General features: G+C 51.1%; 1 protein-coding gene across 1 annotated transcript in view; it reads left to right on the forward strand.

Annotated features, from left to right (window-relative positions):
- The window catches only part of DPYSL5 (dihydropyrimidinase like 5), a 39,497-nt gene that overhangs the window by 11,087 nt on the left and 10,366 nt on the right, over positions 1–18,044 (forward strand). Inside the window, exons 2-7 of the mRNA XM_040993955.1 lie at positions 9,240–9,398; positions 11,214–11,393; positions 11,941–12,009; positions 13,592–13,636; positions 14,941–15,016; positions 16,029–16,185. Of these exons, the coding sequence (XP_040849889.1) occupies positions 9,240–9,398; positions 11,214–11,393; positions 11,941–12,009; positions 13,592–13,636; positions 14,941–15,016; positions 16,029–16,185 (686 nt within the window). The remainder of the gene's footprint in view (positions 1–9,239; positions 9,399–11,213; positions 11,394–11,940; positions 12,010–13,591; positions 13,637–14,940; positions 15,017–16,028; positions 16,186–18,044) is intronic.

Raw genomic sequence — 18,044 nt, forward strand, 5'->3', positions numbered from 1 at the left:
TATTTTAGCATTTTTATTTTCTTAACCATATTTCTTAAAAGTGCAAAATTTTTAAAATTTAAAATGTGATTTATTGACTTATTTTCTCTAATCAAAATGTTAGCAAAATATAAGCCAACTAAAATTTCTTTCATAAGTTTTGTTTTTTTCTCTAAGTACATTAAATCTTTAACTCTGGCGCTGGTATGTGGCATAGCTAGTAAAGTCCCTTTTACCATACCAACTTCCTACATGGGTGCTGGTTCATGTCCCAGCTGTCCCGCTTCCAATCCAGCTCCCTGCCAATGGTCTGGGAAAAGAAGCCTAAGATGACCCGAGTGTTTAGACTCCCGTCACCCACGTGGAGACCTAAAAGCATCTCCTGGCTTCTGGCTTCTGGCTCCTGGCTGCTGGCTTTGGCCTGATCCAGTACTGGTCCTTGTGGCTATCTAGGGAGTGAACCAATGGTTGGAAGATCTCTCTCTATTTCTTTCTGTAATTCTTTCAAAACAAATAAATATTTTCTTAAAGGAATTTGGCTCTTAACAATTAGGTTTATGATCCATATTAAATCAAATGTGATATAAGGTGTATGACAAGCACTGTGTTCAGTATTTTCACATATAACAATAGTACCAAGTCCAAAATGGTGAATGTTCCAGTCACTCCTCACAATTATAATAGCACGTAGCCATCTGTTGCTATACCATTTGTGGAAAAAGATTATCCCTTGTCAAAAAAAAAAAAAAAAGGAAAACACAGTTGACCAAACATGTGCAGGTCTAAATCTGGACTCTGGTCTTTTGATCTGTTCATCCATCTCTCCATCAATCCTTCACTCTCTTGGTTCAAGCACCAGGTACACATTCCCAGACTGTGGGATGGCCCCTTGCTGTCTGCTAAGAGTTTTAGGATTTCTATAAACTTTTATCATTATTTAGAGGGGAAAAGCTGTGACACTGTGAATACCTCTGTGAAGCTGCCATCTCTGCAGAATCTGTGCAGATGGTTCTTTCTGCTCACTCTGCTTTGTATGTATTTATTTGATTTGCTTGTAAAACTGTTGAAAGGCAAACTGACAGAGACAGACAGAAAGGTCTCCCATCTGCTGGTTTGCTCCCCAAGCACTTACAACAGCCAGGGTTTGTAGGAACTCTCTCTGGGATCTCCCACGTGGCTGGCAAGGGCCCAAGCCTTTGAGCTACTCTACTATGGGATGCAGGCATGGCACCACAACCCTGCCTTCCCCACCACACAGACAGAAGCACACACACCGAGTCTAACATTCAGTCAGTGGAGGCCGTGGGCTGGGTGCCCTCAGCTGACTGCACTGGGGTCAAACTCTCCAGTTCTTGCGCTTTGTGACCTGTGCCTTCCCACTCCTGGCTTCAGGCTCCCTTTGCTAGGAACATTCAGAATGGGGTATGTTCAGTCGATGGCACTGGGGCCCCAGGTGCATCAGGGGACATCCAGATACTGTCCACAGGATCCCTGCTGCTACCCCCTCCGATCGAAGGCATCTGAGCCGTGGTGCCCGTGCCCTGGCTCCGTCCTTCCTGGTTTGTCTCTGGGAAGCCCCCTCGGGCAGTTCTTAAGTATCCTGTGAAAGCGTCTGGTGCTGGCTCTGGGAGAGCAGAGCGCACCAGGGCACATGGAGCACGCTGCCTGGGCCTCGCAGCCGCCAGCCCTCTGCACCTCGGGGACTCTGGGCAGATGCCCTCAGCTGCCCCATGCCTTGGCACGCTGTGCCCAGCCAGGCTGGTCGGGTAGATTTTGCCCCAGGTTGGGGAGGAATCTCCCTTCTTGGCATCGTTGGGGTGGGGGCACAAACCAATGCTTTCTAAAAAACGTCCTTGTGTCCCCGCTGGCTTGTGCAGGTCCCCACGCGGAGGAGCCGAGGGGCCTTGCCAAGGGGGACAAAGAGTCTGGTTTCCTGCAGGCCCCGCAGCTTCGGCAGCCAGCGGGCCCCCTCCCTTGGAGGCTCGGCCCGGGTCTCCATGGCAACTGCATTTGGGAGACAGCCGGCGGCGGGGGCTGAGGCTTTGTGTGGAGCACAATGAATTTAAATTGGATGCTCTCAGTGAAGAAAAATCATTCGGGGCTAGAGGGTCGCTCATTTTATCATTTCACCGTTTCAGATGAGGGACATCTGACGTCCCACCACACCCACCGCTCCAGGTCCTGGCTGCACCCGAGGTTCCATTTCCCCTGGCGTTTGGGGGCGGGGAATCTTGGAGCTGGGGAGTCCCCAGGCACGGGCAGCTCCCCGGGTGGGAAACATGGGGTCTGTAAGTCTGGGGGACCCTGGTCCAACGTGGTGGCCTTGTAAATTTTTTCCTGAGTCTGTTTTCTCAGCCATTACAACGAGAAAAGTAACCCCTACCCTGCATAGTCATTTTTGAAGAACAGTTTTGTATGGGGTGAAATATCTCTAGCATGAAGTTTGCCGTTTTAAGTGAGCAGGTGCGAGGGATCATGTGTAGTTTGTGTGCGACATCACCACCGTCCAACTCCCCAACTCCTCAGCTGCCCCTCTCAGCCGGAACATTCTACATTCTGTTTTATGCCCTTATGAGTTTTTCTGTTAGGTAAAAATCATAGAATGTTTGTGAGAAATGCACATTATCTTTTCTTTTTTTTCAAGGATTTATTGAAGGGGCTGGCGTGGTGGCGTAGTACGCTAAGCCTCGCTTGCAGCACCCGCATCCCACATGTCGCTGCCTTTTTGGCTGTAATGAGTGCTGTGAACATGGGTGTGTTCCCCTTTGTTCAAGGTCCTGTTTTCTACCTTAGGGTCCTTCTGAGGATCAACTATGATGATAAATGTTAAGAACGGATACATAGTCCGCCGCCAACAAATATGTATTTCCTTCCTGGGCCTACAGTCGCTGAAGGGGCTGAAGAGTTTGCTGGGGGGGGGGGGGGATGCTGCATTTTGCTAGCAGGTTGCCTTGCTAGGCTTGCGTGGGAGGTTAACACAGGACTGGGGGTTGGGGACAGGTTTCTATGCTAGGGTGTTATCAGTGTCACACTTTTAAATAAGGAGCATGTGGGCTGTGCAGAGAACATAGCTGGAAGGCCAGCAGCACTGCCAGCCTCTCACAAGCTGGGGTGAGGGCCACTCCTGCTGGCCGTGGTGGCTGGGGAAGTGCTGGGGAAGGGCTTGGACACAGTGACCAGAGTCCTCAGGCAGATCGGCACCTCTCAAGGGCATCTCTCTGGGTCTAATTTCTTTTATATTTTGTGAAATTCGGGTTAAAATTGTATTTTATTTTAAGAAAGCCAGAGAAAGAAAACCCCTGCTCTTTTCCTCCCCTAAATACTCAAAGAGTCAGGTAGCTGCCTTAGCCCAGAGTCCAGAGCTCCATCCGGGTCTCCCATGGGGGTGTCAGGGAAGCAGCATGGCATACCAGAGTGTGTTGCGGCAGATGGAGGTGACATTAGGGGCTCAGATGATGATGTTGGACCCTCACCCTAAGGTTCACCAAATGCCCGTCCCCTCTCTGGGCCAATTTAATCTTGAAGCTTCTGTGGCTTGCTGCTTGGACCCTGCCTGGGGTGAGAATCAGATCTTGGTGGTTCTTCAGAGGTTTGAGTGGAGCTTTTCTAGGGGTCCATAGCCTGTAGTCCAGGCTTCTGAGTCTTGGTCCATTTTTCTGTTTTTCGACTTGCTGCTGTTGATGTTTCTGGTCTTGTCCGGTTGTTCTCTTCCACTCCTGTAGGAAATGAGTTGCGAGTGACGCCTGCATTCCTGCTTTCAGTCCGGATGCTTCTGTACACCTGCCTGTTGGAGGGTCCCCCAAATCTCACACTTAACACATCTGGCTTGGGCATCCTTATCTTTCACCACAGCGCTCTCCACTTCCGGAGACACATGCTGCAGACCACCCCCAATGCACACACCACTCCACTCATTCAAGTCCAGAGCTTGCTTTGCCCAAGACCCTGGAATGCCTTGGTGACTTAGCTAGAGCTCAAGTTCAAGCCTGTCAGGCTCCAAGCTTGGGCTGCTCCTGCCTGCTTTGTGCCATCAGAGGACTGGTGACATTTTGCAGCATACTGAGGCCGCAAGCTCAGCGGCGAATGTGTGGGCCAGACTTCCAGTGGCCCAGGGCTCCATCCCTAAACCTCAGGTGCTTTTGGGCCTTTCTTTCTACTCTCTGTCATGCACTAAAATGTGTTCACTCAGCCACACCGATTTAACCTTTGTGCACAATTCCATGGTTTTCCTAAAGTCTTACCCAATTCCTCTGTGGAACATCAGCTCAATTTCCTCCTTTGCTACAAAGTCTGGGACCTGCTATGTTTATACATGACTTACAGCAGAGGTCCACCAGAAGTCCAGCCCAGCTGTCCTGACTGCCTCCCTTTTGGGCATGTTGTTAGGGTGGAAGTGTAGCAGGATATCATCTATATTCCGAAATCCCACTCTCCTTAAATGTTCTCATTGCCACCACCTCCTGCTTGAGAGTTAGCAACTTTTGCTGATCTGAGAGAATCCAAGTTAATGAAGGTCCACCCAGTTTGATTCAATTCAGATTGCTTTGACTTAACGACCGTTCAGGCCTGTTGGGGCTCCAGCGTACCCTATTGGCCAACATTCCTTTGCAGTGTTCTGGCCCAGCCCGATCATTCCCACCCAGCAGCTCACAGCCATCCTAACTGGGTGTCTCCTTCCTCTGCCCACCTCCTGATTATGTTGCTGTTTGCCACCCCTGGGGAATACTGTGTTCTGCTGCCTTGTATTCTGAAGTAATTTCCATCCACAAGAAGCCTTTCATCTTGTCCTAATTGCCAGTTGGACCCTGCGCACATGGAGCTGCTTACACCTCTCACTTCCGAAGCATCCAATGCATTTAACGGATGGCACAACTGCACACCTTGATTGGCTTGCCTAGGTATTTGCTAGCATCAGTCCAATCTATTGGGCTCCTACTATGTGCAGATATGAGCTACGGGCTTTACATATATTATCTCTTGTAATCCTCTGGTAACCCCCAAGGGACATACCATCTGCATTTGTAAAATGGGGAATGGAAGGCAAAGCAACTAGGTAATTTCCTGAAGGTTTTACAACTGAGAAGTGGTAGGCTGGGATTTAAACCTCCAGCTGCCTACCTCTGAGTCTAACTCTCATCACTGCTATTTCATCTCCATAAATGGCATTAATATGCTTTACACTCAGGGTAGATAGGTGTGGGAGAAATGTCCTTTTCCCAAAGTGTGTTGTGGATCGGCTGCTGCTGGTGGTTTCTGTTGAGCCTCAGAAGCACACAGGTGAGTTTCAGGAGTGGCAATGCATAGTATGAGAGGAGGCGCAGGCCAGGAAGCAAGCCCAGGCCTCCACCAAATGGTACAGCCAGCGGGGAGGACTGGGAAGTGATGGCGCCAACTGAACACAAAAGTCAGAGAAAACCAGTGAACAGCAGGGTGAGCTGCCGAGGCTGCAGACCAGTGAGATGCAGCAGGAGTGAGCAAGCAGGCCGTGCTCTTCCACATCCAGTGGGAACCAGCTGAGTTAGTAGGAGGTGCAGCCTGGCAGATGGCTAAAAACCGGGTCCTGTTCCATCAGGCCAGTCTAAGTGATGGCCACAAGGACTGCATCATTTGGAGTGCCCAGCGCAAAAGGGAAACAGTGGGATTCTCAGCTCTAAATATTCAGAATTTCTAGGCAGTGATGACAGAAGATTAAATTGTGCCATAGGGACCCTTTGTGCACTGCATTTCCTAGTTTACAAAATATATCCAAATAAACACGGCAAGACACAATTCTATGTCTGAACATCTCACACGTGCACATCTTCAATTCTGTCTTTTCCACTCATTACGGCACAACCCTTCTGCCAGCCTCCGCAAACTTCATTTGTACTCACTTCCATTAAAGACCTGCAGCTTCCTTAACCACCCCTGTACTTACAAGAAAACAGCCATGCTCACACGCACACACACGCACACGTGACAGTTGTCCCATTTTCTTAAACATAACCCTTCCCTAAGCCTCTGAAGTAAGACAGGGTTGTGCTCAGCTGTTGACATCTGCAGGGCTGTTTGTGTGAGCTGACACTAAAAAGATCTGTCACATCTGTGCTATCACATTGCCGGGGACGGCTGTACTCCTCAGCTTTCAGCCTGGGGGTCGCAACGGCACATACCGGGAAAGCCAGCTCCGTGTGTCTCGTGCCTTACAGGAGATGCCAGGCTGCATTCACTCAGTGCCTGGGCTGGGTTCCCAGGCCTGCAGCTGCTGGGGGCAGGCGCTTGCTGATCCTGTGAAGTTCCGTGCTCTGAGATCTGGAGTAGCAGCCACCATAATAACCACTCCAGCTTAGAGATGCTCACATAGCCGCCACTCCCAGGCCCTCCCTAGGCCCCAGGGCTGCTCGGGGTTACCATCGATGAGTGGCCAAGTCAGCTTTGCTGTGACGCTCCCAATGCCTGCCAGAATTCTTTTTGATTTTGGTGTTTGTTCCTAGACCCGGACAGGAGGGGTCTCTGGACTCAGGGATACCCTGCCCAGGCTCTCAGACACCTGGTATTGTTCCCCCCACACCATGGGGTCACATCCCTAAGCCACTCTAGGTTCCTGGAATGTCCTAAAGGCTGGTCCTGAGAACTTGCAAGTCCTTTACAATCCCAGATTGTTCACTGAACTCTAGGATGTACACACAGCCCCCTGGGCATTTTGAGGGCGCTGAATGGACTGGGGACCTGTGGGCTGCAAGATGGACCCAGGGTAGGGGTAGGGGCTAGCACAGGCACAGCTGAAGCCTGCCTTCTCTGCAGGGTGGCTGCCAACAGTGTGGACCTGAAGAGTCTCAATTCAAGCCTGGCCCTCTTAGTCACTATGAAGACAGGTTGGGGCCTGGCACCGTGGCCAGCAGCTAAAGTCTTCGCCTTGAACGTGCCAGGATCCCATATGGACGCCGGTTCTAATAACGGCAGCCCCACTTCCCATCCAGCTCCCTGTTTGTGGCCTGGGAAAGCAGTCGAGGACAGCCCAAAGCCTTGGGACCTTACACCCACATGGGAGACCCGGGAAAAGCTCCTGGCTCCTGGCTTCAGATTGTTACAGCACTGGCCGTTGCGGTCACTTGGGAGTGAATCACTGGACAGAAGATCTTCCTCCCTGTCTCTCCTCCTCTCTCTACATATCTGACTTTGAAAACAAAACAAAACAAAAAGGTTTGTCAGAGCAGGGCAGTATCCTGTGTGATGGTTTGTTAACTTGCCCTCCTTTTACAACCCTTGCCCTGGCTCCCACAACCCTTCAGGACAGTCCTGGCTCCTCTATCACCCATGCTGTTTGTTTGAAAGTTTCCTTTCCTCTTCCCACGACTGCAGATGTACTCGCCAGAATACAAAGGAAAACAATCCAGAACCACAGAAAAATAAAGCAATTGAGTGTGTAAAATCCCAGTGTATCAGACACCCCCAGCTGCACGTGTACAAGCCAGAAATGCCTTTCAGGATAAAAGCGAGTACAACCACCTGCTGTGAGGATGAGTCAGCCTGGCACCAGCCAGCAGAATCAGAAATAGAAGCCGGCTAGTAAAGCTACAATCTGTCCAGTGCTGTCCCTTCCCTGTCTCCCAGTCGGGCTCCCGCAGGTGTATTACAGAGCTATCGCCCTCTGTCGGTGGCCTTGAGCCTTGCACAAAATCAGACCTCAAGTTTCTCAGGGTCCCTGGCTGCATGGACCAGAAAAGTAGTGGATAATGACCCAAGCCCTTTGGCTCATGTGCAAGAGCCAAGAAGTTCCTAGCTCCCAGCTTCAGATCAGCTCAGCTCTGGCCATTGTGGCCATTTTAAGACCTCTCTATCTCTCCTCTTTAAAATCTGCTTCTCCAATAAAAATAAATCTTTAATAGAATGATACTTGCTAGGATTCTGATAGCATTATTTAAAAGAAAAAGATCATATTTTCATTGTAAAGAAGAGACAGAGATTTTCCCTCCACTGGTTCACTCCAAAGTGATCGCAACAGTTGGAGCTGAGCCAATCCAAAGCCAGGAGCCAGGAACCTCTTCCGGGGGTCCTACATGGGTATAGGATCCCAAGGCTTTGGGCCGTCCTCTACTGCTTTCTCAGGCCACAAGCAGGAAGCTGGATGGGAAGTGGGGCAGCCCAGACATGAACCAACACCCATATGGGATCCTGGCACTTGAAGGGGGAGGATTAGTCAACTGAGCCCCTGGGGTCATGCTCAAAGAAAAATCACACATACATCCTTTTTTTTTTTTTTTAAGATTTATTCTTTTATTGGAAAGGCAGATATACAGAGAGGAGGAGAGACAGAGAGGAAGATCTTCTGTCCGATGATTCACTCCCAAGTGAGTGCAATGGCCGGAGCTGTGCCAATCCAAAGCCAGGAGCAAAAAACTTCCTCAAGGTCTCCCATGAGGGTGCAGGGTCCCAAAGCTTTGGGCCGTCCTCGATTGCTGCTGGGATTAGAACCGGTGCCCATATGAGATCCTGGCGTGTTCAAGGTGAGGACTTTAGCCTCTAGGCCATGGTGCTGGGACCCACACATACATCTAAAAAAGTTCTCTGCCTCAAGCAAAATGGAAGTGAAGATAATGTGCTTGGAACAACTGATGGCAAATACCTTGATGCTGAAGATAAATATGAAAACTTGGAATAAAATTGCTTCATAAATTTGAGACAAAAACAATATATCCAAATTAACATTCATACATCCTGGTTCACTGTGTGTCACACCAAGACATTTGATGATGCCATCTATATCATTATTTTCTTAAAAAAAAAAAAAAACTTGGCTACTTATTTGAAAGACAGAGTTACAGACAGAGGGAGAGAAAGAGAGATCTTCCATTCACTGCCCACATGGCTACCACTGCCAGGAACCAGGAGCTTATACCAATTCCCTACTATGTCTAGACATTTGGTGATGTCATCAGTATATACAAGTTGGCCAAAAGTCATTTGGGGGAGATATTCCCATTGGCAAAAGAGGGGTGGCTTAGGCCTGGTAACAAATGGGGATTTTTCCAAAACTGAAACCCAAGATAAGAAAGGAGAGGCTGCATTCTGACTCCACAGTGACAATGAGACATACATGTCTTCTCCCACACCTTTGTCCAGCCCCATAGCTGCCTGGACCCTACTGTGTTCATCCTCACAAGGTGACCTCTGCTGCTGTCCCCAAAGACCCTGCCTCCCCGTGGCTGACCGTGTCTTGCTGTGTCAGCAACTTGGCTGCAGGCTGACCTGACCCGATGCCTCTTCCCCTCCTCCAACAGGCGGCACTCGTGGGCGGCACCACCATGGTCATGGGCCATGTCCTGCCTGACAAGGAGACCTCCCTCGTGGATGCCTATGAGAAGTGCCGGGCTCTGGCCGATCCCAAGGTCTGCTGCGACTACGCCCTCCACGTGGGGATCACCTGGTGGGCTCCCAAGGTAACAGGGCTGGTGGGATGAACAGAAAGGGAAGGAGCCCAGGGACCTTAAAGGCAGAGAAGTTCTTGGCTGAACCAACTGGAGTTGGAAGTGCTCTGGGCAACCCTCCCACCACCGGCTTAACTCCTCCCAGAGGCCCAAATGGAAAGCATTTGGGAGTCCAGTGGCTTGTTCTACTTAACACAGACACAACACCATGCATGCAATCCCAGGCATTCAGACCACTGGCTCCTGGATCTGACCACAGACCCTTAACATGTCCTAATGTTCGCATCAGGTTCCACCTGCACCAGCCAGGCAGCACTGCTGCATCGTGGCTGAACAGGGCTCATCCAGGCACAAAACAACTCTCCCCCTTTGCACCGGTAGCTGAGTTGAGCTGAGTTGAGCTGTAGGCCCCATCCCTGCTCAGGGCAACCTGGGATGCTGCTGGCCTCCTGGGGCCCAGCACCTGCTCTGAGCCGAGCACCAAGGCTGCCCCAGCTGTGCCCCTTTGTTCAGTTCAGCCTCTGTGCCCACTTAGTTTCTGTGCTGCCATGCTCTGGCTTTCCTGTGCTATCCCTGCCTAAGCCCCGGGGTCAGAGTTCAGCATCCTTCCTGCAGAGTCCCACTTCCTTGGTTTTCCTGAACACGGATAAGCAAACCCTTGGGTTTGCCATTGCTTTCAGCGTTTTACTGCTCCTGCCTTGGGGAAGCGGCCTGGGTATACAACTGTTCACCGAGCATTTGTTAGGCTGCAGGTGCTGCTTAGTGTTCTGGTGTCCCAGGCTCGGAAAAGCAACCAGTAGCAAGCAGTTTCACCAAGTTCTCTGCTTACAGACCCTGAACAAAGGGCCACACTTCATTCCAGGATGGTAAAATTGTGAAAATCTCACTATACTTCTGCTCTCTGGTCCTAACCAGAATTTGGGGTTCACCTATTCTCTCCCACTCTTTCTGACCTGAGACTAGCAGAAGGTTCTAGAATCCTAAAACCATCACAGCACACAGGCCCTCTCCTCCTGGTGCCAGGTCACAGACACATCCCATGCTAAATGTCCATTGTCCCTCATCTCCCTCTGGGCGAGACTCCTGCCCCACAGCTTCTCTCCACTCCCTTTCCCCTGAAATGACCTGGAATATGGGGTCCGCTCAACTTCCCAGCAACAAAGGCCAGACCAGTTATCCCTAAGCACTCATGTCTTGTGGGGGCTTTTATATATCTAGGATTTCAGACTCATCATACTCCATGTCTTTTCCATAGCAGCTTTCGCTTAAGGCGAGTCCCACCCTTGTGCAGTTTTAATGCCCTGGTCACGCACAGTCCTGTCAGCTCACTGACCTTCAACTGGTCTTCCTGTGGAGACCAAAGATGTTTCCCTAAGAGGAGCAGCATGGGGATGAATTCCTACATTTAGTCGTGTTTTGCTTTGTTCCTAAGTTCACTGTTCCCCCTGGGTCCCGGGGTTGTGGCATCAGTGTCTTTGCAAGGTGATTTCTGCTGTGTGGGCTTGGGGAGGACAGGCCATGGACAAAGAAGTCATCTTCCTGCATTTACCAATAAGCTTAGTTTGGAGGGACAAACACAGAACAAGCCTACCCACTGAGGAAAGTGTGGCCCTAGCTTGGCAAGGGGGCCTACAACTATGGTTTTCAAAAATCTTTTGCACGCATCTGCTCATAGTAGCTGGGAAGGTGGGATGGAAGGAAGTGAGGCACCATGAGGTTGTGGTGGGCCTGGACCAAGACGGGGCAGGCCCCATGTCTCCTGTACGCAGGGCCCGCCCTGCCATCTGTCTTCCTCATGCAGTATCGCCTTTGTGGCTCGTTCTGCAGGTGAAAGCAGAGATGGAGACCCTGGTGAGGGAGAAGGGCGTCAACTCATTCCAGATGTTCATGACCTACAAGGACTTGTACATGCTTCGGGACAGCGAGTTGTATCAAGTGCTGCACGCTTGCAGGGACATCGGGGCCATTGCCCGGGTCCACGCTGAAAACGGGGAGCTGGTGGCTGAGGCAAGTCTATAGTAGAGGGTGTCAGATGGGGACCCTTGTAGAGGCAGTTCTCACGAGGCTTCCTGACCCTGGTCACTGATCCAACAAGGTTCAGATCAAACAAGTTGTAAAACAAAGTGTGGGATGTGGATGCCCTGGGTGACACCTGGTTGATCAGAAAATGCAAGCCCTCCCACTGTCTTGTAAAAGACATTGTCTCTTTAAGGTGTAAAATGCATTTGGAGTTGGAGATTCGTTTATATTTCCAGTGAGAAAATTCTGGCTTTCTGAACATTAAAAGTGCTTGCCTTTAACATTACAGGCCTATTGGCTAATAATTGAAGCACATCTTAAGACAGGTTCAGCCATGGTGAAGAAGTATTGGCAGAACCCTAGTGCATGGGGCATCGTGTGTTCACAAACCCTCTCTGAGAAATGAGCCTTATGCAATGAGAAAGTGGAGGGCCTGCTGGGGTGGACTGGGTCTAGCACTTTCTGCCGTGGCACAGGTTCAGTATTTCTGCATAGCTACAATTCTCTGAATTCTCTTCCTCTTGCTGTTGTTCAGGGTGCTAAGGAAGCCCTAGATTTGGGGATCACAGGCCCGGAAGGAATTGAGATCAGCCGTCCGGAGGAGGTGAGAAAAACCCTGTGTCCTTTGTTGCAATTTGTGTCGTGCAGACTCACAGGCAGTGACATCCAAAATGGAAGCTGTATTGCCTTCTACATAGGCGATTCCCAACCAGAAGCTTCCCAGGAGCAGCTTCCTCCATGCTGAGGGCAACTTGACCTTGAGCTTCCTTGGGGGGAGACTGTAAGGGGGAATGACACTCACTCTGCTTGATTCTGATGTCAAAGACAATACCAGCAGCCATGGGGTGCTGGGAGACAAAAGGCAGACTACATGGCAGAGCCAGTGACTCAGTGATTTGGGATGAGGTCCCTTCCCCAACCCGGAGATGAGAGACACATCTGTGCCCCTGCTCCTAGCCCCCTCACTACAACACTCATTCAGAGCCTTGCTCTGCCCTGCCCCCAGCCTTGTCTAAGCACACAGACTTGAAACTGTGAGACCAACTCCTACTGTCCCTCCCCGCAAATTCTGCTCTGGTAGCATCTGTTAGGGCAGCCCTTCCTTTATGGAAGGAAGCTGATCTTCATTTGCAGAGTGGGAGGGTAGGGGTGTCCCTGATGGACATCAAGGGGCACCTCAAGCAACCAGGGCAGCAGTCAGAGTGTGGGGTCCAAGCGCCACACAGGACTTGTCCCAGTTGGCCAGTTCCTCCAGCCCACGGAGGCTGCCGCCATCTTTTCTGAGAGTCTGGGTTAGAGGTCTTTTTGGAGCCTTTGGAGGTAGAGGGAGACACACTGGGTTCAATGCAGCACATCCACTGAGGGTGCGCTTAGGAGGCCAAAGGCAGCCAGGGTGGACAGGAGATGGGGCTTCCTTGTGAAGTCCCACGAGAGAGAGGGAGGGCAAGGCTTGACTCAGGTGGTGGCCTCACAGTCCCCGTCAGCATGTGTCGTGGAGTTTGAGGTCCTTGGTGTACATCCGGAGCAAAGGGCAATGCTGAGAGATGGCTGGGGTTACTCCAGTGCAGGGGTGGGGAGGAGAGGCTGTGGGGGAGGGGCGCAGAGGTGAGGGATGCTGCCAATGACTCTCCAAAGTACAAGACAGCCCCCACCCCACCTACGGCATCTCAGAAGTTACCTGATTTCCCTCTCCCAGGAGCTACTAACCCCCAACAACCAGGAGTTATTAACTCTCTCCCACCCCTGTTCCAGTTGTTCCTCTGGCTCCTGATGTCAGAAGAGACAGGCATAGAGGCCTGCCTTGGCAGGCAGCAGTGAATGCAGTATCGGCTGCTCTTGCACAGTGGTTCTGAGACAGATGCCTAGAGAAAGCACCAGAAACCAGAAGAGGTGATGCTCGGGCTTTCCTTAGCTTCATCACCTCACTGCCTTTCATCAAGCCCCAAGTAGTCCAATGAGGATGTCCTGGTGTACTGAGTCCTGGGACGTACTCTCTGTGGGAACCAGGGTGGTTAGAGCTTGGTGCTCTTGCCTATCCCGAGACAGCGCCCTGTGTGTCCAGATGCACCCAGCCCCAGGTCCAAGTTAGATGTTCCAGTACTTTCGATGCAGTGGGCTCTTCACAGGTGTGGGCTAGCTGGGAGGCAATGGTGACCTTGGTGTCTCCCCATCTTTTGTGCTGACAGCTGGAAGCGGAAGCCGCCCACCGTGTCATCACCATCGCCAACAGGGTAAGCAGCCTCATCTCTTTGCAATCAGGAACCAACCTAGGGGTGTACCTTCCTGAACACACCTGGCTCCCAGAACTCCAGCACTGCCTGTTGGGTCGAATCTGTCTCCTACCCCAATTCCTGCCAGTAGCCTGGTCCACCCCACTGAGCTTGCTGGAGCTTCAGTTTATTACACAGGTGCAGACAGCTCCCAAGGTAGGCAGCATGGCAGATTATGGGGGAAACCACAGCGTTTTCCCCCAGCTGGAGTCTGTTTCAGAGAAGTAGGCAAGAGCCATCACGTAAACCTCTGGACCACTGCTCTCACACTTTTTCCCTGATGTGGTTCAGGGTAAAAAGGAGTTGATGGGAGCAGGAGAGGAGGGGAAGAGATGTGGCTGCAAACATTCTACTGTGAGGCAGGTATTACAGAGCGTTAGGATGAGAGCATCACCAGCTTTCCACCATGCTTGGGTAGGGGGACCCCATACCAAAGTCCATTCTCCCATAATCTGAGCGAGACTGGTGATTCTGAAGTGCTGTTCCCCGGACCAACAGTTTCAACCTCACTTGCTGGAAACTTCAAAATGCAGAGTCCCAGGCCCACTCACAGGGTGGGAGGCCCAGACGTCAGTGTGTGCATCATTCTGGCTTCTGGAACAACCTGGGATACCCAGGAGAATGCTAGCAGGAAGAAGGGTGTCTGTTGAGGAACACTACAGGTGTAGAGAGATTGTGAGTCCAGCCACTCACAAGAAATCGGTCAACGCGGGCAGCTTCAGAACCCTCAGGAAACGGTTTCCCATCAGCCCTCTTGTGGCCGGGCAGTGACATTGTTTGATCATCATGGCAACACTTATTTCATCCAGTCCTTCCGGATGGAAGCTTAGCGGGCAGCAAGGAAGGACCTGAGCAAGCACAGGACTCAGACAGAGACCCCCAGAAGTTCAGCAGGGCATACAGAATATAATCCTCGCTATCTCAAAGTCATCCTGGTTATAAGTGGGAGATAACAATGAGAAGGATGGTCTTTTCAAGTGCAGTTGTGGTTGTCAGATGGAAGAGAATGTGAGATTCAGACAGTCTTGCCCCAGGGCCCGGTGGGGCTCCAGTGCTGGCTGCTGCTGGCTGCCTCACTTGGTGCAGTTCCTTGGCCTGTGCTTGGGCTCTGGCTGCCAGCCCTGTGTTCCCTGCTTAAGACTCCCCTAGTCGGCAGGCTGCAACGATGCAGGGGTGGGAGCAGGAGCTGTGTTGCGGGGTTACCCTGGTGCTTGCTGCATGCATGGGATGCTGCTTCCCATTTCCCACTCTTCCCTTATGTTTAGACTCATTGTCCGATCTACCTGGTCAACGTGTCCAGCATCTCGGCTGGTGATGTTATCGCAGCTGCTAAGATGCAAGGTGAGTCCCCGGGCTTGGACAGGACCACATGGTGGGATTGGAGAATGACGGGCCCCGCCAGCTCCAAGCATGCCCCCTCCTCACCTCCTGGGACTTGACTCCTAAGGCCTGAACTCAGCCAGCTTCTTCCCCACCCCCTCTGCTACTGTCTTCTCAGACCTGCCCTGCACTGACCTGGGCTCATCCAAGGAAAGGGGAATATTTTCCTCTGCACATTTGTATGCATAACAGCTTTATACAGAGTCTGCCACCTCCGCTGGGCCTGGCAACATTTCTCTCAGGTTTTACTAGTGGTTGCCTTGGCATCCAGCATAAATCCTGGATGGGTTCCAGCGCACGTTTCAGGGGGTTGTCTGGGAAGTCCCTGGAGAAACGCCAGGGAGTGGGCCCAGCTTTTCTTGCAGTCAGCTGGCTGTCGGGGGCTGGGGGTGCTGGCGTGGCACCTGTGGCTAACACCCACAGGTTTTGCTAGCCTTGCCAGGGCTTACAGCAGCAAAGCCACAGTCACAGCCCTGGGATTACCCTCTGGATGGCAACCTTCCCATCCCTCCCCTAGTTGAAGCCCCTCTTGGGGTCTTACCTGTGCTGTCCCTGCCCCAGCCTGCTGACTGGGCTCACCGACCCCGCCACCCCAGCTCTCTGCCCTCTGGCTCTGCTTCGGACACCCCCCTCCTCATCCAGTGGTTGTCCTAAAGCTGCTACAGCATCTGCCTGCTCACAAACCAGCCCAGGCTGTTGCGTGCTCCCACCCCCACCCCACTGCTAAGCATCATGCCCCCAGGGCTCCTTGCACACGCCACTGCTTCAGCCAAACCAAAGCATCCCTGTCAAGTGGGGGAGCATGCACCCAAGGGTCCACAGAGTCAGTTGTTGAATGGAGAGGGCTCCGGGTTCTCAGCCTTCCCTTATCTGTGACTTCTACCCTTTCACCTGAAGACTTGAGAGACTCAGACCAAGGTTCCCTGAGGGTTTGGTGGCCTGCTGATGCTTGGGACCCTTCTTCCTCCTCCAGGGAAGGTTGTGCTGGCCGAGACCACCACTGCCCACGCCACGCTGACAGGCCTGCACTACTACCACCAAGATTGGGCCCACGCCGCCGCCTATGTCACCGTGCCACCCCTGAGGCTGGACACCAACACCTCCACCTACCTCATGAGCCTGCTGGCCAAGTAAGACATGGCAGCCCTGGTGCACCTGTGCCTTGCCTGCCATCCCTGGGATACTGCAACTTCCTTCCACCCTCTAGTGATGCTCTGGGGGATGAGGCAGTTGCTCTCTCCTTGCCGGGGTATTCAAGTTCCCACGTGTGCCCTTCTGTTGTGTCAGGGCGGAAGTGGCAGGAACTGACAGACCCCACCAAGGGTTACTGATTTAATCCCTGAAGTTTTCTGTCCCGACTGTCACAACTAGGAAATTCCTACTGGAAATCCTGGTGTGCTAGCCAGGTGGTGGAGAGGGGGCTTCCCAAATCCGAGCGGAGAGCCTCTGACAGGGTCTCAGGGTGAAGGAGGAGCCAGGAGCGAGCTGGCACAACGGCCATGACTTTATCCAGGCCCACAGTGTGGTGTAGCAGCAAGCAGCAGCGGCTCCTATGGATTTCAGTGAAGTGGAAAGGCAAAGATGAAAGGAGAAAGGCAAGAACAGTTCTTTATTTTTGGTTATTGTTTATCTGTTGTGGAGAGAGTGCTGCCATCTACCTGTTTACTACTCAATGTCTGCACCAGCTGGGGCTGGGCGGGGCCGGGGGTGGGACCAGGAGCCAGGAACACAGTCCAGGCTTTCCAAGAGGGTGGCCCCAATTGTTACCACCGCCTCCGAGGTCTGCACTGATGGGAAACCAAACCAGGCTGCTCCACTGCAGCATGTGGGCATCTCTGCCAGTTTTTCAAGTACCAAGCCAACCTGTCCAGACCCAGCTCTTGTTCCTAAAGATATTTTTCATTGGGATAATAACTCTCTTTTTTGTCATCTTTAAGGTAACATCAAGAATTCACTATAGTCTTGGGCTTGGTTCCAAGACCAAAGAAGCTCTTTAAATACCCCTGTTGACGGCACACACATTTACTGAGAGAATGGAAAGATAACAAGTGCCTAGCCCCACCCAAATTATAGTGCCTAGACCCAGGCAAGTTCAAATAGGCACTGGAACCAATGTCATTCATTGAGTAGTGTGAGTTTTTATATCATGCTCTGTCAAATGTATTCCAATTGTCTTGCATTTAAGGAAAATTATAATTTCAAATGTTGCAAAAACAGTTTGAAGGCCTTTTAAAATTAGTGCTTATTAAAAAATGTGTTCTGTTTAATATAATAGAATTTGAAGCTTAACTTTAACACTCCATTCACAGTAATTTATTATCAGTATAATTTTGCTTTTATATATAGCATATTATTGGTTATAATCTAAATGATGCAAAACGTGATAGAAAATCCAGACACCAATTATTCTGTTAAGGAAGTATGAGCTTTCTCATAATTATCTACTTTAGAAAGTGATGCTATTAGGTTCCATTGGAACAAAAGGTACAACCTATAAAGATTTGTCCTTTACTGAAAATCTGATTTCCAATTGTTTTCATTTGAATATGTAAGTTGTTAAAGGATGCACTTGACAAGGCCACTTGTGGCTTAAACTCTAAAGACCCTGCAGGGGTGTTTCCTATCTCCCAGATTCAGGCAGCACCCAAGGGGCTCACACTCCAAAATCCCACATTCATTTGCAGTTGCATAGTAAGCACCCAATGTATGGAGCCTTTTGAGGTGGGTGCTCGATAGTGGGTATTAAGGTCATACCCATGGGTCCCTGACTGGCAGGCTATAATCCTGTGATAGCTCCCCTCCTTCACCACTTTTTAAATATTTATTTGAAAAGTTGAAGTTGTAGAGACAGAAAGAGGGAGAGAGATCTTCCAAAAGGCCAAAATGGCTGGAGCTGGGCCAGCACAAAGCCAGGAGCTTCTTCGAGGTCTGCTGTATGGATGCAGGGACCCAAGCCTTGGGCCACCCTCTGATGCCTTCCTAGGCCCAT

This window comes from Ochotona curzoniae, unplaced genomic scaffold (genome assembly GCF_017591425.1).
Source record: "Ochotona curzoniae isolate NIBS_2020 unplaced genomic scaffold, NIBS_Ocur_1.0 contig_883, whole genome shotgun sequence".
Lineage (NCBI taxonomy): Eukaryota > Metazoa > Chordata > Mammalia > Lagomorpha > Ochotonidae > Ochotona > Ochotona curzoniae.